The 20323-nt window shown below is 43.1% G+C and overlaps 1 protein-coding gene across 1 annotated transcript in view; it reads left to right on the forward strand.

Annotated features, from left to right (window-relative positions):
* The first annotated feature begins 2888 nt into the window (after positions 1–2888).
* Positions 2889–20323, forward strand: part of LOC137326775 (uncharacterized) — a 113115-nt gene continuing 95680 nt past the window's right edge. The window contains exons 1-5 of the mRNA XM_067992170.1: positions 2889–3019; positions 13778–13976; positions 14372–14473; positions 17994–18102; positions 18800–19041. Coding sequence (XP_067848271.1) covers positions 14420–14473; positions 17994–18102; positions 18800–19041 — 405 coding nt within the window. The 5' untranslated portion in view covers positions 2889–3019; positions 13778–13976; positions 14372–14419. The remainder of the gene's footprint in view (positions 3020–13777; positions 13977–14371; positions 14474–17993; positions 18103–18799; positions 19042–20323) is intronic.

The raw sequence follows: 20323 nt of genomic DNA on the forward strand, positions 1-20323 counted from the left end.
GTTGAGGCCTTTGCTGAGGACGGATCAGTGCCTAACCCACCTCTCCCCTTGGTACCATGCTTTTTTAACTATATGGTGCTGTGTACTTCCAGCATTTTGTATTTTAACTTCAGATTTCCAACATTTCTAGTCTTTCTAATTTAAAATGTTAAGTAGGCCGCGTTGAGCCTCTTGAATGGGACAGTTGCCATTCAAAAGCAATCTTGATATTGCAATTAATATTCTTAGGTGCCAAATTGGAAGATAATGCATTTTACATTTAGTGATTAATGTTGTTGCCTAAGGAAATCAGTTGACATGCATCATTTAAAAGGTGAGTGGTTTTACAGTTAATGCAGGCATGGTCAATGTTATCTCCTGGACTGGTTTCAATCACCTGTGGGGGCTGGAGAAGAATTTTCCAGACTTTTTTCCCCTTATTGGCCCTAGGTTTTTCTGGGTTTTTTTGCCTCTTCCAGGAGATGAGGGGTTCAGAACCTATGAGGTGTTCGGAAGGGTCTCGTCATGATGCTCCAGGTATCACTAGTGTGGGGCATGCTTGATGGACCAGCTGGTCTTTTCCTGCCCGTCATTTCCGTATTAGACTACTTTATAATGACGTTGCATTGACACCAACTTTTTTTTATTCATTCATGGGATATGGGCGTCGCTGGCAAGGCCAGCATTTATTGCCCATCCTTAATTGCCCTTGAGAAGGTGGTGGTGAGCCGCCTTCTTGAACCGCTGCAATCCGTGTGGTGAAGATACTCCCACAGTGCTGTTAGGTAGGGAGTTCCAGGATTTTGACCCGGTGACAATGAAGGAACGATAATATATTTCCAAGTCAGGGTGGTGTGTGACTTGGAGGGGAAAGTGCTGGTGGTGGTGTTCTCATGCTCCTGCTGCCCTTGTCCTTCTAGGTGGTAGAGGTCGTGGGTTTGGGAGGCGCTGTCGAAGAAGCCTTGACGAGTTGCTGCAGTGCATCTTGTAGATGGTACACGCTGCAGCCACGGTGCGCCAATGGTGGAGGGAGTGAATGTTTAAGGTGGTGGATGGGGTGCCAATCAAGCGGGCTGTTTTTTCCTGGATGGTGTCGAGCTTCTTGAGTATTGTTGAAGATGCACTCATCCAGGCGAGTGGAGAGTATTCCATCACACTCCTGTCTTGTGCCTTGTAGATGGTGAAAAGGCTTTGGGGAGTCAGGAGGTGAGTCACTTGCTGCAGAATACCCAGCCTCTGACCTGCTCTTGTAGCCACAGTATTTATGTGGCTGGCCCAGTTAAGTTTCTGGTCAATGGTGACCCCCAGAATGTTGATGGTGGGGGATTCGGCGATGGTAATGTCATTGAATGTCATGGGGAAGTGGTTAGACTCTCTCTTGTTGGAGATGGTCATTGCCTGGCACTTGTCTGGCACGAATATTACTTGCCACTTATCAGCCCAAGCCTGGATGTTGTCCAGGTCTTGCTGCATGCGGGCAAAGACTGCTTCATTATCTGAGGGATTGCGAATGGAACTGAATACTGTGCAATCATCAGCGAACATCCCCACGTCTGACCTTTATGATGGAGGGAAGGTCATCGATGAAGTGGCTGAAGATAGTTGGGCCTAAGACACTGCCCTGAGGAACTCCTGTAGTGATATCCTGGAGCTGAGATGATTGGCCTCCAACAACCACTATCAACTTCCTTTGTGCTAGGTATGACTTCAGCCACTGGAGAGTTTTCCCCCTGATTTCCATTGACTTCAATTTTACTAGGGCTCCTTGGTGCCACACTCGGTCAAATGCTGCCTTTGTGTCAAGAGCAGTCACTCTCACCTCACCTCTGGAATTCAGCTCTTTTGTCCATGTTTGGACCAAGGCTGTATGAGGTCTGGAGCCGAGTGGTCCTGGCGGAACCCAAACTGAGCATCGGTGAGCAGGTTATTGGTGAGCAAGTGGTGCTTGATAGCACTGTCGACAACACCTTCCATCACTTTGCTGATGATTGAGTGTAGACTGATGGGGCAGTAATTGGCCGGATTGGATTTGTCCTGCTTTTTGTGGACAGGACATACCTGGGCAATTTTCAACATTGTTGGGTAGATGCCGGTGTTGTAGCTGTACTGGAACAGCTTGGTGAGAGGTGCAGCTAGTTCTGGAGCACAAGTCTTCAGCATTACAGCCGGGATGTTGTCAGGGCCCATAGCCTTTGCTGTATCCAGTGCACTCAGCCGTTTCTTGATATCACGTGGAGTGAATCGAATTGGCTGAAGACTGGCTCCTGTGATGGTGGGGATATCGGGAGGAGGCCGAGATGCATCATCCACTCCGCACTTCTGGCTGAAGATGGTTGCAAACGCTTCAGCCTTGTCTTTTGCACTCACGTGCTGGACTCCGCCATCATTGAGGATGAGGATGTTCACGGAGTCTCCTCCTGCTCCCGTTAGTTGTTTAATTGTCCACCACCATTCACGACTGGATGTGGCAGGACTGCAGAGCTTTGATCGGATCCGTTTTTCATGGGATCACTCAGCTCTGTCTGTAGCACTTTGCTTCCACTGTTTAGCATGCATGTAGTCCTGAGTTGTAGCTTCACCAGGTTGGCACCTCATTTGTGGGTACGCCCGGTGCTGCTCCTATGGTTGACTGGTTCAGTTTCCACTGTTTCCCTCCCTGCAGTCCCGATGCCCGATGCGGTATTTGAGAAGTCCCACCTTCTGCGGTTGCAACACCGATTTCACGTGGCCGGAGGCGTCCGGAACGTCAATGCTTTCCCTGCGTCTCCTTGACGACGAGGTGACGCGCGCTTCGCCCGGTCGCCTGGTTACAGCGCGAGTCTCCCATTGTTCGCCCAACAAAGCCGCCGACACGTGTCCGCATCACGTGTGTCTGTTCGCCCCCCCCCCCCCCCCCCCCGTGTGAGGATCTGAAGTTCGAGGGTGGAACGGGACCCGGAGATTGTGGGCAGGGGAGGGGGTTTCCCTCTGCGAGCCGACAGTAGGCGTCCACGGGTCTCCGGCTAGACCCTCCGTCTCCTGCACTGTGCAGCCGGATCAGGTTAGCAAAGGATGAAACTCTACCCTGCCGTTTTACACGAGCTCCACCTCATCTGGTCTCCAGGGAATTTAACTCTGTCTGAGAGTGTTGCCTGAAATTGCACCCAAGGCAGCCCGAATTTCGGAAAATGTTACTATTTTCCAAACTTTTTTTTAAAACCTCCTTCTGTTGTGTTCTTGTTTTATAAAAATATGACCTTAAGGGTGAATTGAATGGGAGTGAGTGATTGAAGGGTATTAACTCTTAAGACTGAGCAGTTGGAGTGCAGAGTCTTTTCATGGAATCATAGAATGGTACAGCACAGAAGGAGGCCATTTGACTCGTGCCAGTGCGGGCTCTTTGGAAGAGCTTTTCAATTAGTCCCACACCCCTGCTCTTTCCCCCAGCCCTGCAAATTTTCCCCCTTCAAGTATTTATCCAGTTCCCTTTTGAAAGTTGCTATTGAATCTCCCTCCATCACCCTTTCAGACAGTGCATTCCAGATCATAACAACTTGCCGCATAAAATTTTGCCTCTGGTTCTTTTGCCATTTACCTTAAATCTGTGTCCTCTGATTACCGACCCGTCTGCCATTGGAAACAGTTTCTCTTTATTTACTCTATCAAAACCGTTCATGATTTTGAACACCTCTTTCAAATCTCCCTTTAACCTTCTCTGCTCTAAGGAGAACAACTTTATCCAGTCTCTTCATGTATCTGAAGTCCCTCATCGCTGGTACCATTCTAGTAAATCTCTTTTGCAGCCTCTCTATGGCCTTGACATCCTTCCTAAAGTGTGGTGCCCAGAATCGGACATAATACTCCAGCTGAGGCCTAAACAGTGTTTTATAAAAGTTTATCATAACTTCTTTGCTTTTGTACTCTATGCCTCGATTTATAAAGCCAAGGATTCCATATGCTTTTTTAATAGCCTTCTCAACTTGACCTGCCACCTTCAAAGATTTGTGTACCTACACCCCCAGGTCATTCTCTTCCTGTACCCCCTTTAAAATTGTACCATTTAGCTTATATTGCCTCTCCTCATTCTTCCTACCAAAATGTATCGCTTTACACTTCTCTGCATTAAATTTTATCTGCTATGTGCCTTTTTTTATCACCAATCTGTTTACGTGCTCCTGAAGTCTCTTACTATCCTCCTTGTTGTTTACTACATTTCTGACTTTTGTGTCATCTGCAAACTTTGAAATTATGCCCTGTATACCCAAGTCCAGGCCATTAATATATATCAAAAAGAGCAGTGGTCTTGCATGTGCCTGTGTTCTTATGAACAATATTTGCTTGTTCTATTATGTTTTGATTGCGGGTGCTGGGTATAAACTTATTAATAGAATCACATAATATGATCAATGTGTGGGTTTAAGGGAGCTGTACTATTTGTAGTCTGAAATAGCTAATATAAAACTAAGAAACTGTTTGTGCTTGGTTAAATGAAGAATATAATTTAAAAAAAATAAAGACACTGGAAATACTCAGCAGGTCAGGCAACATCTGTCGAGAGAGAAACAGAGTTAATGTTTTAGGTCGATTACCTTTCATCAGAACTCTGCTGCAAATGTAGCAATTTACGATGGTAAATGGTAATGCAAAAGTGTGACCAAAAATAGTGATAACAGGACCTAAGACTTGTGGACAGAAAGTGTGTGTCCTGTGCAAGATTTTTAATATACAGATGTTTAGAACAAATTGCAGAAATGGTTTGCTTAAATTAATCAATTTTAACCTTTTGTAAGATGTTCAGATCTCAGTGATCCACCCACACTTCACATAGCAGTCCTACAACAAGTGTTTAGCTTTATTTACAAGGATGACTAATCCATCAAGAGATAGATGAAACTAATAGATCAGGGAGAAATGAGTCTTTCAGTTACCATGATATGATGCTCCATCATCGGTTCTGGTATCGCATTTACTTTCTCGTGCAACACCACTGGTACATTTACTTATGATTTCTGATTTTCTTGATACACTATATGTCTATACAACCTGAATGTGTCTGGTTATGCCTGGCCAATAGAGTAGATTCTATTCTTTTTCTTTTACATTAAGTCATGCCAAGATAATCTGCATGCATTTTTTTGTAGGATCTCTGATTTCATGAATTTTTGTTACACGATGTTTGTCTTTGAGTACAATATCATTTTCTAAACCTGGAAATGCCAGTAATATCAATAAATACGTCTGACTTGGCTTTTGACCATCCTGATTTTGTCATGCCTAATAGTTCTTATAACATAGTATCTTCTGCTGTCTTGTTTATTTTTCTGACCTTTTATTATCTGATATGGTTAACTTTTCCACTGCAATATATTTGCTCATCATGCAATTCTTCTTGCTTTGCTTCATAGTTTGGGTCCTGAGTCTGTGCCTGGGACTTCTTTCCTTGGCTGTTGCTGGACATCCAAATTGTACATCTGGAGTTTTAAAATCATTATCTAGAGCACCACTTCTGTGGAACATATTTTTATTGCTAGTGCTCCAAAGTGGATTGTGATCAGTTTTCATATTCACCTCCAACCGTCCGTCATGAAATTTTCTGCCCATTATTTGCACATAATTCTTTCAATACTTCAGTCAGTGTATGTGACATATAAGCCACAGGCTTGCCATTTGGAGGATGATAGCACCAAGTCTGCCCATCAACTTGTAGGGTGACCTTGATTCTTGTGCCAAAATATTGTAACACTGGTCCTGGAGATTTTGTGATTGTTTGCTTCTTTTCTCTAAAAACTTTATCAATCTTGATATCCCGTATGAAAAGTACAACCGTTTTCATTAGAACAGGTAATGTTCCATCATCAGCATTAATCTTGCAGCAAAACTAATAAGATATTTCAACTTGCCCATGAGCATCTCAAGCTCCACTTTTGTCTTTGGTAGCTTTTATGTTTCAAACAATTTCAATCATTATAGGGCTGAAATTACTGTGAGCAGTAATTGTATGTCCAAAATAGGTTACTTCTGGAACTGTGCCTTGCATTTTGTCCTATTTAGCCTCAGCCTTTTTCTGGCATAATTGGAGTAGTGCTCTGAAATTGTTGCCACATGTGTATGATATAGCTCCGAACACCAAATTATCATTAATTTGGCTCCCTCAAGGCAGCTGGGATTTCATGGATTTATTTGCTGGACTACTTCCTGCACTGACGAGATTCCAAATGGTATGAGAATGAATCTGCATTGTTTAAACAGGTTATTAAATGTAGTTAGCTTACTGATTTCCTCACCAAGAGCTATTTGCCAATATATGAACATACAAAATGAAAGAAACCAATCAGGCCCATCAAGACTGTCCAACCAGTTGACAATGCAATCTTGCACACCATTCACCGTGTCCTATCAATATTTCCTCCCGAGAGTGGCAAAGACTAATGGTAAATTCAGGAAAATCTTTGGGAAATTCCTTTCCGACTCCCAAGCTCCAGAAGACTGTGGTTGCCCATGAATCCTCGTAATCACAATTTACTAGCGACTTCTTCCTTATAACTGGAAATGTCTTCTTCTCTCAAAGTGTCAAATTCCCTTTTAAAGAACGCAGCGATACTATACTCACTATGTTTTGACAGTTTGTTCCAGTGGGATGACTCTCTGTAAAAGAAATACTTCTTGGCATTTATCCTACCTTTTTTGTCCATTAATTTTATTGGCATGACCTCTTTCCCTCTGCACATTTCAAAGAACCTGGAATGTATCAACAGTATCCAATCCCTTCATCATGTTAAAAATCTCTTTTTTTTCCCCTCAACTGCATTTTTCCATTGTAAAGACCCATAACTCTTGGAGCCTATTCTCATAACTAAGAGCCCAAGATTTGATATCATCCAGCTCAATCTCTTCTGCACCTCTCTAAAGTTGCTCCATCCTTCTCATACAGAAGGCAGGCTGAAAAGCACTCTAGTGAGCTGAGGCCAATTGTAAACCAAAAACTGGTTTATTTTGCACAAAATATATGAATGAACAGAATACAGTTTTCCAGTGAAGTACATCTATTTTCTACCACTCCTTGTACCATATAAATAACACAAATACACAATTCTGCCCTGCTATAGGCTAAACTCACAAGTCAACTGTCGCCGAGCCAACAGGAACGTAACTTTTGTACTTGAAATTGTATACCCTTGTGCCGGTGTACTTGATAGTATCTCCAGATACTCAAGCTTCTGCTTTACTCTTTCTGATTGTATATGTTGCTGCCGACTCTAATGTCAGATTTGCATCTAATTACAGATATTCACTCAAAGACTCATCTAGTATTTCTACTACTAGTTTGTCCTGAATTCTTTCTTTGGATACAACTTGTCCCTACTCATAATATTATGCCAATCGGTGAAGCTTATTTGTGAATTTTTCCATGTCATTTTTTTCTTTTATGGAAATATAGCTTTCATAAGTCACATTTTCCTTGATGGTGAAATGCCATTGAACTTTCCCATCAAAGATCCAATAATATCTTCTGCTTTATCACACGTGCAATAAATTAATGTATTTACCTGTCTATTTTCTGCTTTATCTGCTGGTTCTGACCCCATATACTAGTGCTGTCAATGCTCTTTCTAAGCTTAGTCATTCTTTAGGCTTGGAAAAATGTAATTTAATTTGAGGAGCTATTGTAATATCAGCTTCTGTCATAGTTTTGCTTGATACATTTTGCAATGTCGTAACTCTTAGTGCGTTTTGGCTGCCGCCCCGGACCCAAGCCCTTTGCTTCTATTTCCCTTTTTTTCCCCCACCTTTTTTGCTTCTTTTCTCTTTACCCCTCCTAGCCCTTCTTTCCTGTCACCATGCCTCCTTTCATTTCTCCCCTCTCGGGTATTCTGCCCCTCCCCAAATCCCTATCAACCCTTCAGCACTCCTCGACCTTCCTACTCTCCTGCTGTCGTCCCAGGCTTGACTCCCTCTTCGATAAGCCTACAGCTTCCCTCTGTGCCTCTCTTGGAATCCTCTGAAGGGCCTATCGAGGCACTTGTCGCTGCCTCCTTACGAGCAGCAAATCCAACTGCCCCATCCTACTCTCTCACCGACTTTCCCGCCCAGCGTGCCTGCAGGGGGCTAATTTTGCCCATCTCCTTCCCGTCCCACTCTCCCCTCCCAGCGCTGACCCTGTGGACTCTGCTAGCGGATCAGCTATCACTGCCCCTCTCCGCATCTCCCTCCAGAATGTCTGTTCACTTGTGAACAAGGCCCTTGCCATCCATGAGCTTATTGTGGATGACTGCATTGATATCATGGCCTTGACGTGAAACCTGGCTTACGGGTGAAGATACCTTCCCCCTTAATGAAGCCTCCTGGTCTGGCTATATCTTCCACCACTTGCCCCACCCAGACCACCGCAGTGGCAGTGTGGCCCTTATCAAATCACAGCTTGCTCTGTTCCCCTAATCCTCTGGCACCTTCTCTTCCTTTGAGCATCTCACCTTCTTCCACTCCTCTCGCCTCTCCATTAAAATCCTCGTTCTCTACCACCCATCCAAGTACCACGCCAAGTTTCTCACAGAATATCTTCACTGCTTTCCTTCCTCAGCCTCTGTATCAAGCGACTTCTCAACCTTGCTGATTTCAACTTCCATCTCAACTCATCATGCTCTCTCTTCTCTGAGTTCACCGCTCTCCTATCTTCCCTTAATCTCTCCCTCCAAATAAACTCCCCTACCCATATTCATGTCCACCCCTTCGACCTTGCCATCTCAAGTGGTCTCTCTACTCCCATCGTGTCAATCACGGATAAGGCCATCTCTGATCACTTCCTTGTTTCCCTCTCCACCAACATCCCCTCCTTCCCCCTCCCAACCCCACTTCCTTCTGTGTTCGCCCCTGGAAAAAAACACTCTTTCCCCCCCCCCCCCCCCCCCACCCAAGTCACTTACAGCGGCACTTTCAAATTCCCAACTGTCTAGCCTTTGGCCCTCCATTCACCATGCCATTTCTTCAGCTACCGATCTGCTCAATCACACCCTCACCTCCACCTTTGATGCCCTCGTCCCCATTAAAACCATTACTCTCTCTCACCCTGGTCATTCCCCCTGGTACGGCCCTCATCTCCACTCCCTTAAGCCCAAGGGACGCAGACTTGAACATTTATGGTGGACAACTGGTTCAGCCATTTGTCGCTTGATCTGGCTGGACCACAGAAAGCACTATCGGGTCCTGCTCTCCTCTGCCAAAACTTCTCACTCTTCCAGGATCATCCTGGAATGCAAAGATAACCCCCGGCTTCTCTTCACCACAAACCATCTTCTTAAACCCCTCTCCCCTGCCCCCTCCACTCTCATCTCCAACGAAAAGTGCGAGGAGCTCATGTCATTCTTTGTCACTAAGATTGCGACCATCTGTTCAGTTGCCTCTGCTGTTTCCCTCCCTTCCCCTAGCCCACCAAGCCAAACTTCCCCTACGGTTCCTCCCTGCCTAGCCCTGAACTCACATCTTTCTCTAGTTTCTCTCCTATCTCCCCTCAGGCCCTCTTCGAGCTCATCTGGTCCACGAGACCCACCTCCTGCTCCCTTGACCCTATTCTCACCAAACTGCTGACCACCCAACTTCCCCTCCTGGCCCCCATGTTAGCTGATATTGTTAACGGTTCCCTCTCCTCAGGTACTGTCCCCCTCCCCTTCAAATCTGCCGTCATCACACCCCTCCTCAAAAAACCCACCCCTGACCCCTCTGTCCTTGCAAGTTACCGCCCCATCTCCAACCTCTCTTTCCTCTCCAAAGTCCTTGAACGTGTTGTTGCCTCCCCAAATCCATGCCCATCGCAACTCCATGTTTGAATCCCTCCAATCAGGTTTCTGTCCCTGCCACAGCACTGAAACGGCCCTTATCAAAGTCACAAATGACATCCTATATGTCTGTGAAGATGGTAAACTATCCCTCCTCGTCCTTCTTGACCTGTTTGCAGCCTTTGACATGGTTGACCACGCCATCCTCCTCCAGCGCCTCTTCTCCGTCGTCCAGCTGGGTGGGACTCGCTCGCCTGATTCCATTCTTATCTATCCAGTCGTAGCCAGAGAATCACCTGCAATGGCTTCTCTTCCTGCTCCTGCACAGTTACCTATGGAGTCCTCCAAGGATCTATCCTTGGCCCCCTCCCATCCCACAACTACATGCTGCCCCTTCGCGACATCATCCGAAAACACGACGCCAGATTCTACATGTACGCTGATGACACCCAGCTCTACCTCTCAACCACCTCCCTCGATCCCACCACTGTCTCTCATTTGTCACATTGCTTGTCCGACTGGATGAGTAAAAATGTTCTCCAACTAAATATTGGGAAGACTAAAGCTTTGTCTTTGGTCCCCACCGACTCCATCCCTCTCCCTGGCTACTGTCTGAGGCTGAACCAGACTGTTCGCTATGTTGGCGTCCTGTTTGACCCTGAGATGAGCTTCTGACCACATATCCGCTGCATCACCAAGACCACCTACTTCCACCTCTGTAATGTCGCCTGTCTCCGCCCCTGCCTCAGCTCATATGCCTTTGTTACCTCCAGACTGAACTATTCCAATGCTCTCCTGGCTGGCCTCCCATCTTCCACCCTCCATAAACTTGAGCTCATCCAAAACTCTGCTGCCTGTAGCCTAACTCGCACCAAGTCCTGTTCACCCAGGACCCCTGTGCTCGCTGACCTACATTTTCTTCCGGTCCAGGAACGCCTTGATTTTAAAATTCTCTTCCTTGTTTTCAAATCATACATACAAATTAAGAGCAGGAGTAGGCCATTCGGCCCCTTGAGCCTGCTCTGCCACTTGATAAGATTATGGGCGATCTAATTGTGACCTCAACCCTACTTTCCCGTTTACCTATCATAACCTTTGACTCCCTTATTAATCAGGAATCTATCTAATTTGGCCTTAAAAATATTCAATGACCCTGCCTCCACTGCTCTCTAGGGAAGGGAGTTCCACAGACTCACGATCCTCAGAGAGAAAAAAATTATCCTCGTCTCGGTTTTAAACGGGAGACCTCTTATTTTTATACTGTGGCCCCTAAATCCCTCCATGCCCTCGCCCCTCTCTATCTCTGTAACCTCCTCCAGTCCTATAACCCTCCAAGATCTCTGCGCTCCTCCAATTCTTGCCTCTTGCACACCCCTGATTTTAATCGCTCCACCATTGGTGGCCGTGCCTTCAGCTGCCTAGGCACTAAGCTCTGGAATTCCCTCCCTAAACTTCTCTGCCTCTCTACCTCTCTCTCCTCCTCCTTTAAGATGCTCCTTAAAACCTACCTCTTTGACCAAGCTTTTGGTCACCTGTCCTAATGCCTCCTTACGTGGCTCGGTGTCAAATTTTGTTTGATAACACTCCTGTGAAACACCTTGGGATGTTTTACCAAGTTAAAGGCGCTATATAAATGCAAGTTGTTGTTGTTGTTCGAACACGTGGTTTTGACTTTCTTTTTTGATGGTTGTGTGGGTTTGTTTTTCTTTCTTATTGAGAACAGTTCAGCAGCTTAGATTATTTGTGTACTTTTGTGTTCAGTGGATATGATCCGACCTCCAACATGTAACATTTTCAAGTTTCAATAATCCACACGCTGACTTATTGCAAGTGGCGTTCCCTTAGTTGCCAACTGCTTGCTAATGTGCACCTATTTCTGCCCATTTAAATTTGTCCCACAGCCCATTGTGTACAATCTCTTCTGCAGATGTGTGTATATGTAGAAAAGCATTACCAATTATGAGGTGAGTTCATTGTTCCCTGCTGCCATTTGCAAATGCTGGAAATATCAGATATGGAGGTCAGATGTGCAACTAAATGATGTGGATTGTCAGTAATTGCTGAGAAGGCTTCTGTATCTCACAGCTGCAGCTACCATATGGTTTGAGCCTGTGGGCTCTTGCTGCTGCAATACACTTTTGACTCATTCCCTTTTGATTGACTTTATTCTGCCTGTGGAGAAAATCCTACGAGTTAACATATGTAAGACCACTTACGCAGCACATTTAGATAGATGCCATGACATGGGTTAGGTGTCAGCCTTGGCTCAATAGTAGCATTTCTAATTCAGAAAGTCATGGGTTCAAGCCCCATCCAGTACTGCACTGAAGTGTTAACCTAGATTATGTGCTGAAGTTTTTCTTTTATTCGACACCCACATCCCATGAACAAATTTTTAAAAACTTCACATAATCTAGGTTAACACTTCAGTGCAGTATTGAGGGAGAGCTGCAATGTCGGAGGTGTTGGCTTTTGGATGAAACATTGAACCAAGGGCCTATCTTTACCCTCTCAGTTGGACATAAATGATCCCATGGCACTATTTGAAGAGCAGAGGAGTTCTCCTGGCCAACATTTATCCCTCAACCAACATCACTTTTTAAAAAAGCAAGCGAATTATCTGGTCATCATCTCATTGCTATTTGTGAGACCTTGCTGTGTACAAATTGACTGCCGTGTTTCCCTATATTACAATAGTGACTACAGTTCAAAAGTATTTAATTGGCTGTGAAGTGCTTTGGACATCCTGAGGTCTGAAAGGCACTATATAAATGCCAGTTCTTTCTTTCCTTTCTTCCTCTGTTCTTTTCAACTAAAATGCCCTGGTGAGTTATTTTTCTTATTTTTTGTTCACGAGCTGTTGTGAGATGCGGGAAATAATTCATGATTTTTTAAAATATTTGATCCTGGGATGTGGGCGATGCTGGCAAGGTTGCATTTATTGCCTATCTCTAGTTGCCCTGAGAAGGTGATGGTGGTCCTTCTCCTTGAACCACCACAATCCTTGTGCTGATGATGCTCCCAGAATGGTGGTTGTTAGGGAATTCTATGATATCGACCAGTGCGATGAAGAAACGGCGATATATGTCTGTCAGGATGCTGTGTGACTTGGAGAGAAACTTGGAGGTAATGTTGTTGCTGCTGTCCAACTAAGGTAAACAGTAGTAAAAATTTTGAAATCCAGGGGTCGATTTTTAGTCCTGGGCAGGAATGTGGTCTAGCACACGGCTGGCCCATCCAGGAGCGATATCAATTTTAATGGTTGGGCCTCATTTGCATGCCACTTGTCGATTTTCCGACCAAAACTGTTGAGAAGTCGGCGGGAAGCGGCTGCTGGGCTAAAGAAAATCGGGCAGCTCAGAGGCCACCGTTGGGGACCCGAGGAAATGGACCCCGGAACAAGTACAAGTTAAGTGCATTGAGTGGGGGTGGGGGGAGAGGGGAGAGGGGAGAGGAGAGAATGCCCACTTCTCCTGGCCCACAAGGAAGAATGTAAAAAAATAAATAAAAAGAATTTAACTTATTCAGTTGCTTTAAAGCAGTGCCCTTTGTCATAGACCTTTAATTAGGGTTGTTTTTCAGATGTATATTGTATTTTTGATGTATATTGTTAGCTTTTATGAGGCTGTATCAGCTTTTCTGAGTTTCGTAGATTGGTATGTATGCATTCCAATCAGAAATCTATAGCTTTATTTGTGTGTAACCAATCCATCAAGAGAGTGGTAAATTTAATGAATCATAGCAACACAGATTCATACAGATCGATCCATTGTGCCTTATTTGTCCTTTTTTAAATTGTTCATTTTCGAAGTAACATTTTAATAGTAGAATTTCTGTTTACAATCTGAGAAGCTTCATTTACAAAGTGCTAGAGCTACTGGAATATATATATATATATTGGAAATGACCGATCAAAGTGGCTTTAAAGAAAAAAACCCTAGCAAAGTCTTTTAGTCTTTTTTCCCTTTTCTCCATTGCAGATGCTGCTCTTTTGCCCCCTCCTTTCATCCTTCAGGTTGATCACCATTTCCTGAATTACTTTCTTATAGATGCAATTCAAGAAAGACCAGGTAGAACCCCACCAACCTAGGCTGGGCAAGTTTGATTGACAGGGAAGTTATGAGACTTAAATAACTGGTTAATTGCCAACCGAAAGATCAATCAGTCACCTGAACTCCTGGTCCATTGTGCGAAGAAGCTTTCTGCATTTGAGAGTATTATGTGTTGAAAAGCTTGATGTTATGCTTGGTAAGTTTTATTTTAATAATACATTAGAACATTGCTGGTCTGTTAATTGGTTTTACTATAACTTAACTGAAACCTGGGCTCCTAGTGAATAAAATATTATGTTGCGATACAAGAAGTAAAATTAAAAATGCATATTTGTAAAGCTCAAGATATTTTTCTTTCTGTGACTATGTAGTTGTGAACTTGGAAATGCAAGGTGGTGTTAGGTTGACTGGATTAGTTTGAAGATGTCTATCCTGAGCATATTACAAATTATTTGCATGGTTTCAAGTAATCTTTATATTGTAATTTAATGTGTTGGAATTTCCTCATCTCTGTTGCCCATTAAGACAAAAAAAATAGTATTTTAAAAAATTATATATTGCGCACTATTAACAATTAATAACATTCCATAGGAGCTGCCCAGAAGGTGCAACATTTTCAAACTTAAATGTCATTGAGAAATGGATAAAGTGTTGGTAGATGGAATACCAATATTTCATCGTTGGACCTCTGTAGTAAGTCCTTTACCTTGCAGCATTACATTTCTGTTATTATTAATTGTCACATTAATAGGTTCTGCTGGTGCCATTTTATTGGATAAATGAAAAATTTAAGATACAGGAAAAATTATGTCTATCAATGTTGAGCAGCTGGAGCAAAGTAACAGGTGAAGGCATGTAAAAAGGAAGCAAAGACAGACATAGTAAATAGTCAAACTTAATGTAACGAACACTGGAATAAAAATATATCAAACAAACTTCCACAGCTCAAATAATCCACTGCCTGATTCAAAGTGCAAAGACTCCAGAAATGAGTCTACAAACGATTGCTCCGGGTCTCTGCTCTAGTATGGTACACAATGACACACTCCTATGAGCTAGCTGCTGCCTTTTAAGTCCCAAAAGCATCTGTGGTCATGCACCTAATAGTGTGCTGCCATGTGTGCCCAACACATGCCCACATCATGCAAATAAGACTTTAGCCAGAATTGGTGTTCTAAGCAGAATCCATCTCTGGTGTGTTCAGCCAATTCTGCAGTCAATGAGCTTTGCAAGAGAAAAGTAAGCTCCAAAAGTGTAGCAGACTGTCTTTGTTTTTGTACCATCTTTTGTTGCCAAATTGGACATTTTTCTAATATCACTAAGTATATGACTCTGAAATAGCTGGTATGGCCTTCTAGATCATTTATATTACCACTTGTTTTCATAATAGGACTAAAAAAATCAATTGACAGATTAGAAAAAAACATTTGCAGCTTGAGATTTTAAGAACACATAAATTGACTAAAAATAGAAAAAGGCCAATTGGCTCTAGCATCTCATTCACATTTGTGTTTCATACATTTCTATCGCTGTCTCCTATCTTCTCCAATACTAACTGATGTGACTAATGATACGACAACTTCCTATTACAAATATTTTGATTCTTCATGCAATCAAACTGTCTCAAACATACTTTTTTGTTTATTCGTTCATGGGATGTGGGTGTCGCTGGCAAGGCCAGCATTTATTGCCTATCCCTAATTGCCCTTGAGAAGGTGGTGGTGAGCCGCCTTCTTGAACCGCTGCATTTCGTGTGATGAAGGTTCTCCCACAGTGCCGTTAGGAAGGGAGTTCCAGGATTTTGACCCAGTGACGATGAAGGAACGGCGATATGTTTCCAAGTCGGGATTGTGTGTGACTTGGAGGGGAACGTGCAGGTGGTGTTGTTCCCATGTGCCTGCTCCTCTTGTCCTTCCAGGTGGTAGAGGTCGCGGGTTTAGGAGGTGCTGTCGAAGAAGCCTTGGCGAGTTGCTGCAGTGCATCCTGTGGATGGTACACATTGCAGCCATTGTGCGCCGGTGGTGAAGGGAGTGAATGTTTAGGGTGGTGGATGGGTTGCCAATCACCGGGTTGCTTTGTCCTGGATGGTGTTGAGTTTCTTGAGTGTTGTTGGAGCTGCACTCATCCAGGCAAGTGGAGAGTATTCCATCACACTCCTGACTTGTGCCTTGTCAATGGTGGAAAGGCTTTGGGGAGTCAGGAGGTGAGTCACTCGCCGCAGGATACCCAGCCTCTGACCTGCTCTCGTAGCCACAGTATTTATATGGCTGGTCCAGTTAAGTTTCTGGTCAATGGTGATCCCCAGGATGTTGATGGTGGGGGATTCGGCGATGGTGATGCCGTTGAATGTCAAGGGGAGGTGGTTAGACTCTCTTTTGTTGGAGATGGTCATTGCCTGGGACTTGTCTGGCGCGAATGTTACTTGCCACTTATTAGCCCAAGCCTGCATGTTCTCCAGGTCTTGCTGCATGCGGGCTCGGACTGCTTCATTATTTGAGGGGTTGCGAATGGAACCGAACACTGTGCTGTCATCAGCGAACATCCCCATTTCTGACCTTATGATGGAGCTAAGGTCATTTATGAAGCAGCTGAATTGGTTGGGCTGAGGACACTGCCCTGAGGAACTCCTGCAGCAATGTCCTGGGGCTGAGATGATTGGCCTCCAACAACCACTACCATCTTCCTTTGTGCTAGGTATGACTCCAGCCACTGCAGAGTTTTCCCCGATTCCCATTGACTTCAATTTTACTAGGGCTCCTTAGTGCCACACTCGAATGCTGCCTTGATGTCAAGGGCAGTCACCCTCACCTCACCTCGAATTCAGCTCTTTTGTCCATGTTTGGACCAAGGCTGTAATGAGGTCTGGAGCCGTGTGGTCCTGGCGGAACCCAAACTGAGCATCAGTGAGCAGGTTAATTGGTAAGTAAGTGCGGTTTGATATCACTGTCGACGACACCTTCCATCACTTTGCTGATGATTGAGAGTAGACTGATGGGGCGGTAATTGGCCGGATTGGATTTGTCCTGCTTTTTGTGGGCACGACATACATGGGCAATTTTCCACATTGTCAGGTAGATGCCAGTGTTGTAGCTGTACTGGAGCAGCTTGGCTAGAGGCGCAGCTAGTTCTGGAGCACAAGTCTTCAGCACTACAGCCAGAATGTTGTGGGGGCCCATAGCCTTTGCTATATCCAGTGCACTCAGCCGTTTCTTGATATCACGTGGAGTGAATCGAATTGGCTGAAGACTGGCTTCTGTGATGGTGGGGATAACGGGAGGAGGCCAAGATGGATCATCCACTCGGCACTTCTGGCTGAAGATGGTTGCAAGCACTTCAGCCTTATCTTTTGCACTCACGTGCTGGACTCCGCCATCATTGAGGATGGGGATGTTTACAGAGCCTCCTCCTCCCGTTAGTTGTTTAACTGTCCACCACCATTCACGACTGGATGTGGCAGGACTGCAGAGCTTTGATCTGATCCATTGGTTGTGGAATCGCTTAGCTCTGTCCATAGCATGTTGCTTCCGCTGTTTAGCATGCATATAGCCCGGAGTTGTAGCTTCACCAGGTTGGCACCTCATTTTTAGGTACGCCTGGTGCTGCTCCTGGCATGCTCATCTACATTCCTCATTGAACCAGGGTTGATCCCTTGGCTTGTTGGTAATTGTAGAGTGAGGAATATGCCAGGCCATGAGGTTACAGATTGTGCTGGAATACAATTCTGCTGCTGCTGATGGCCCACAGCGCCTCATATTTAATCTGTTAGTAATTTCAGACTATTTTCAAAGCCCATAAAATGTTTGCAATTTATTTTGTGTATTTGATAATCATGCTTCTTAATGAACATTCACTATCACATCTCAAATGGGGAAATTATTTTAATATAAAAGTGATGATTCCATGTTCAATATTGATTACACTGTATCATCAATTTAAAGCAGGTCTGTCTTTCATGGAATCTCTTGGTTGTGCCCCAATATCCTTTTAAAAGAGAGAAAAAATATCATGAGATATTAACTACTTAATTTTACTAGTTAACCTGTCAAGATGACAAAATTTCCATTAAAAGAATAAGTACTGCTACAATCAACTATTTTAATTAGTAGTGAATGCATTCTATTTTTTCAGTAGGATTTATACCTGATGGAATTACAAATCAAATGAAATTTGATTTTATTGCTGCTAGATTTTTTTAATTGCATTATTTTTCAAGAATGACATTATACACAAGAGGTGGTCACTGTTTGACACCAAACAATCACTACTGCAGCATGAATGGAAGAACTCAAGCCAAACACAACATTTTGAAGAAACAAAACCAGGTATACTCTAAATTATACTTTTAAAGGATAGTTTACATAGCAGGAAGAATTATTGTCTTTATATTATGATATAAGGTATGAACTTAAAATGACTGGCTAAGATGACATTAAACACATTTTGTAACAAATATTTTGATTTTTAGTGCATAATCTTAATTTTCAATCATGTATTACTGCATTCGTTTTATGCATGGACCGAGGGTGAAAGTTTTTCCTTTCTGCCAGCTGTAAGGATCATTATGTAAAACGAGTTTAGGCACCTTCAGTTGAATTCTTCTGAACGTGCCAAAAAAGAGGTGGATGGGGTGTTGGAGGGGAGGGTTGCCTGAGGCCTGGAACAGCAGATCTGGTCATTTATCTCATTGCTATTTATGGGATCTTGTTGTGTGGATCTTGGCTGCCATGTTTGCCTACACTTCAAAAAGTACTTCATTAGCTGTGAAATACTTTGGGATGTCCTGAGGCCATGAAAGGCCAATATAAATGCAAGTTATTTGTTGCTTTTCTTACTTTGTACTTTTTTTATTCTCTTTTTCTCTCCTGTGATATTTAAATTGTAGTTTATTGGATGGTTAAAATACTTCTGTTTCTACAGAAAAGCCAAATAGTCCATTTTGCAATACATTCTATGTGTCAAGTGAATGTACCATAAGAGTACATATTTCTTTCTTCAATGTATTTTCCCTCTTTCTGGTAGGTTCACAAACCGTCAACAGGATCCCTCATCCTGGTTCCATTGTAAGCCAAAGGAAGGCATTCTTTGAATCTCATCTAAAGTTACCAGTCCCAGTTACTAAGGACCCAACAAAACCTGTTAGAATCCCGGCTACACTGAAGCTCAGCAATCCGGATCCAGCTGCCACTAGCATTGTGGATCATGTCCGTAGGCCGTGTCATTTTTCAAAGGAGGATGATAATACAAATATTGTAGAAGCTAAGGTAATTTTTTTTGTGATGGTGAGGCCCTTGTATAAAATGCTTACTTTATTTAAAAATTGTTTTTACAGACCTGACATTAGAGGTGCAAGGATCTAGCTTCTAATGTATCTTTGTGCTCCTATAGAATTAGTGTATCTTTTAATCGTTACTTAGAATGTAATTTTAGATGGTCAAAAATATAATCTGCTCCAAGAAAAGTCTATACTTCACAAAATGATTTCCTACAGATTTAGGTGGAATACAAATTGGTGGATTTTCATGGACCTAATGAATATTGATAGCAGCTGATTCCTGTGGTATAATAAACACAGGCTAATGGACACATGACTAGTTTGAACAAAGTAGCAAAGGTTCCACTTGTAGACTAGCTGGTTTGCAGGGACAATTTGTATATGAGTTGTTGCTCCGTAAGGCATAAATCATAGATCATATTGCAGTTAATCCATTATTGGATTATCAGATGTAAATTAATATTTTGGTGCATTTAATTAACCAAGTAGAATGATTCTTTATGATGAACTCCAATTAAGATTTTGAAAATAGTATGAAGTATGGCATGATTAGATAGCTTGTAAATTGTTGTTACAGTTTTATAATAGACCCTGTCCTAAGCAACTTAGTGGGGAAAAAATTTACACAGGGATGTTTTATTCATTAGGTTTGGGAATCTGTGAACATGAAAATGGATGTGAAGTGAAGGGAGAAAAAAACAACCTCATTATCAAGAAATGATTAATAATATTTTATGTAAATGACACACACATTTTTCTCCACATTGTCATTTAGCAAAAATGCATCTGTTGGAACAGAGGCTGTACAATTTGATGACTTTTTAAATCTTGAACTGTCTGTATCAATGTAGCATTCAAAAAGTTCTTTGATAACTTTCTATGTGATAGGTTGTTACTTAAGTGCAAGTTTTATTATCCATGATGGTATGGTAACGTAGTGGTTATGGTATTGTGCTAGCAACCCAGAAGCCGTGAGTTCAAATCTGGTTATTGGTGGGCAGGTATGAGGAAAATAATAACTATGTAAAACCCAACTGGTTCACTAACCTACCCAGTCTGGCCTATATGTGAATCCTGTTACACTCAATTGCAAACAATTGCTACGAAGCACAATTCAGGGCAACTAGGGATAGACAATAAAGCTGGCCCTGTCAGCATCCGCCCAAATCCTGAAGGCAGAAAATAAACAAATAGTGTGAAATGAAGTTTGTGTGAAATAGCATGGAGCTTTTATTGCAGAAAAGTACCAACTAACAGTGGATGAAAACCAA

Source organism: Heptranchias perlo, chromosome 10 (assembly GCF_035084215.1).
Source record: "Heptranchias perlo isolate sHepPer1 chromosome 10, sHepPer1.hap1, whole genome shotgun sequence".
Classification (NCBI taxonomy): Eukaryota; Metazoa; Chordata; class Chondrichthyes; order Hexanchiformes; family Hexanchidae; genus Heptranchias; species Heptranchias perlo.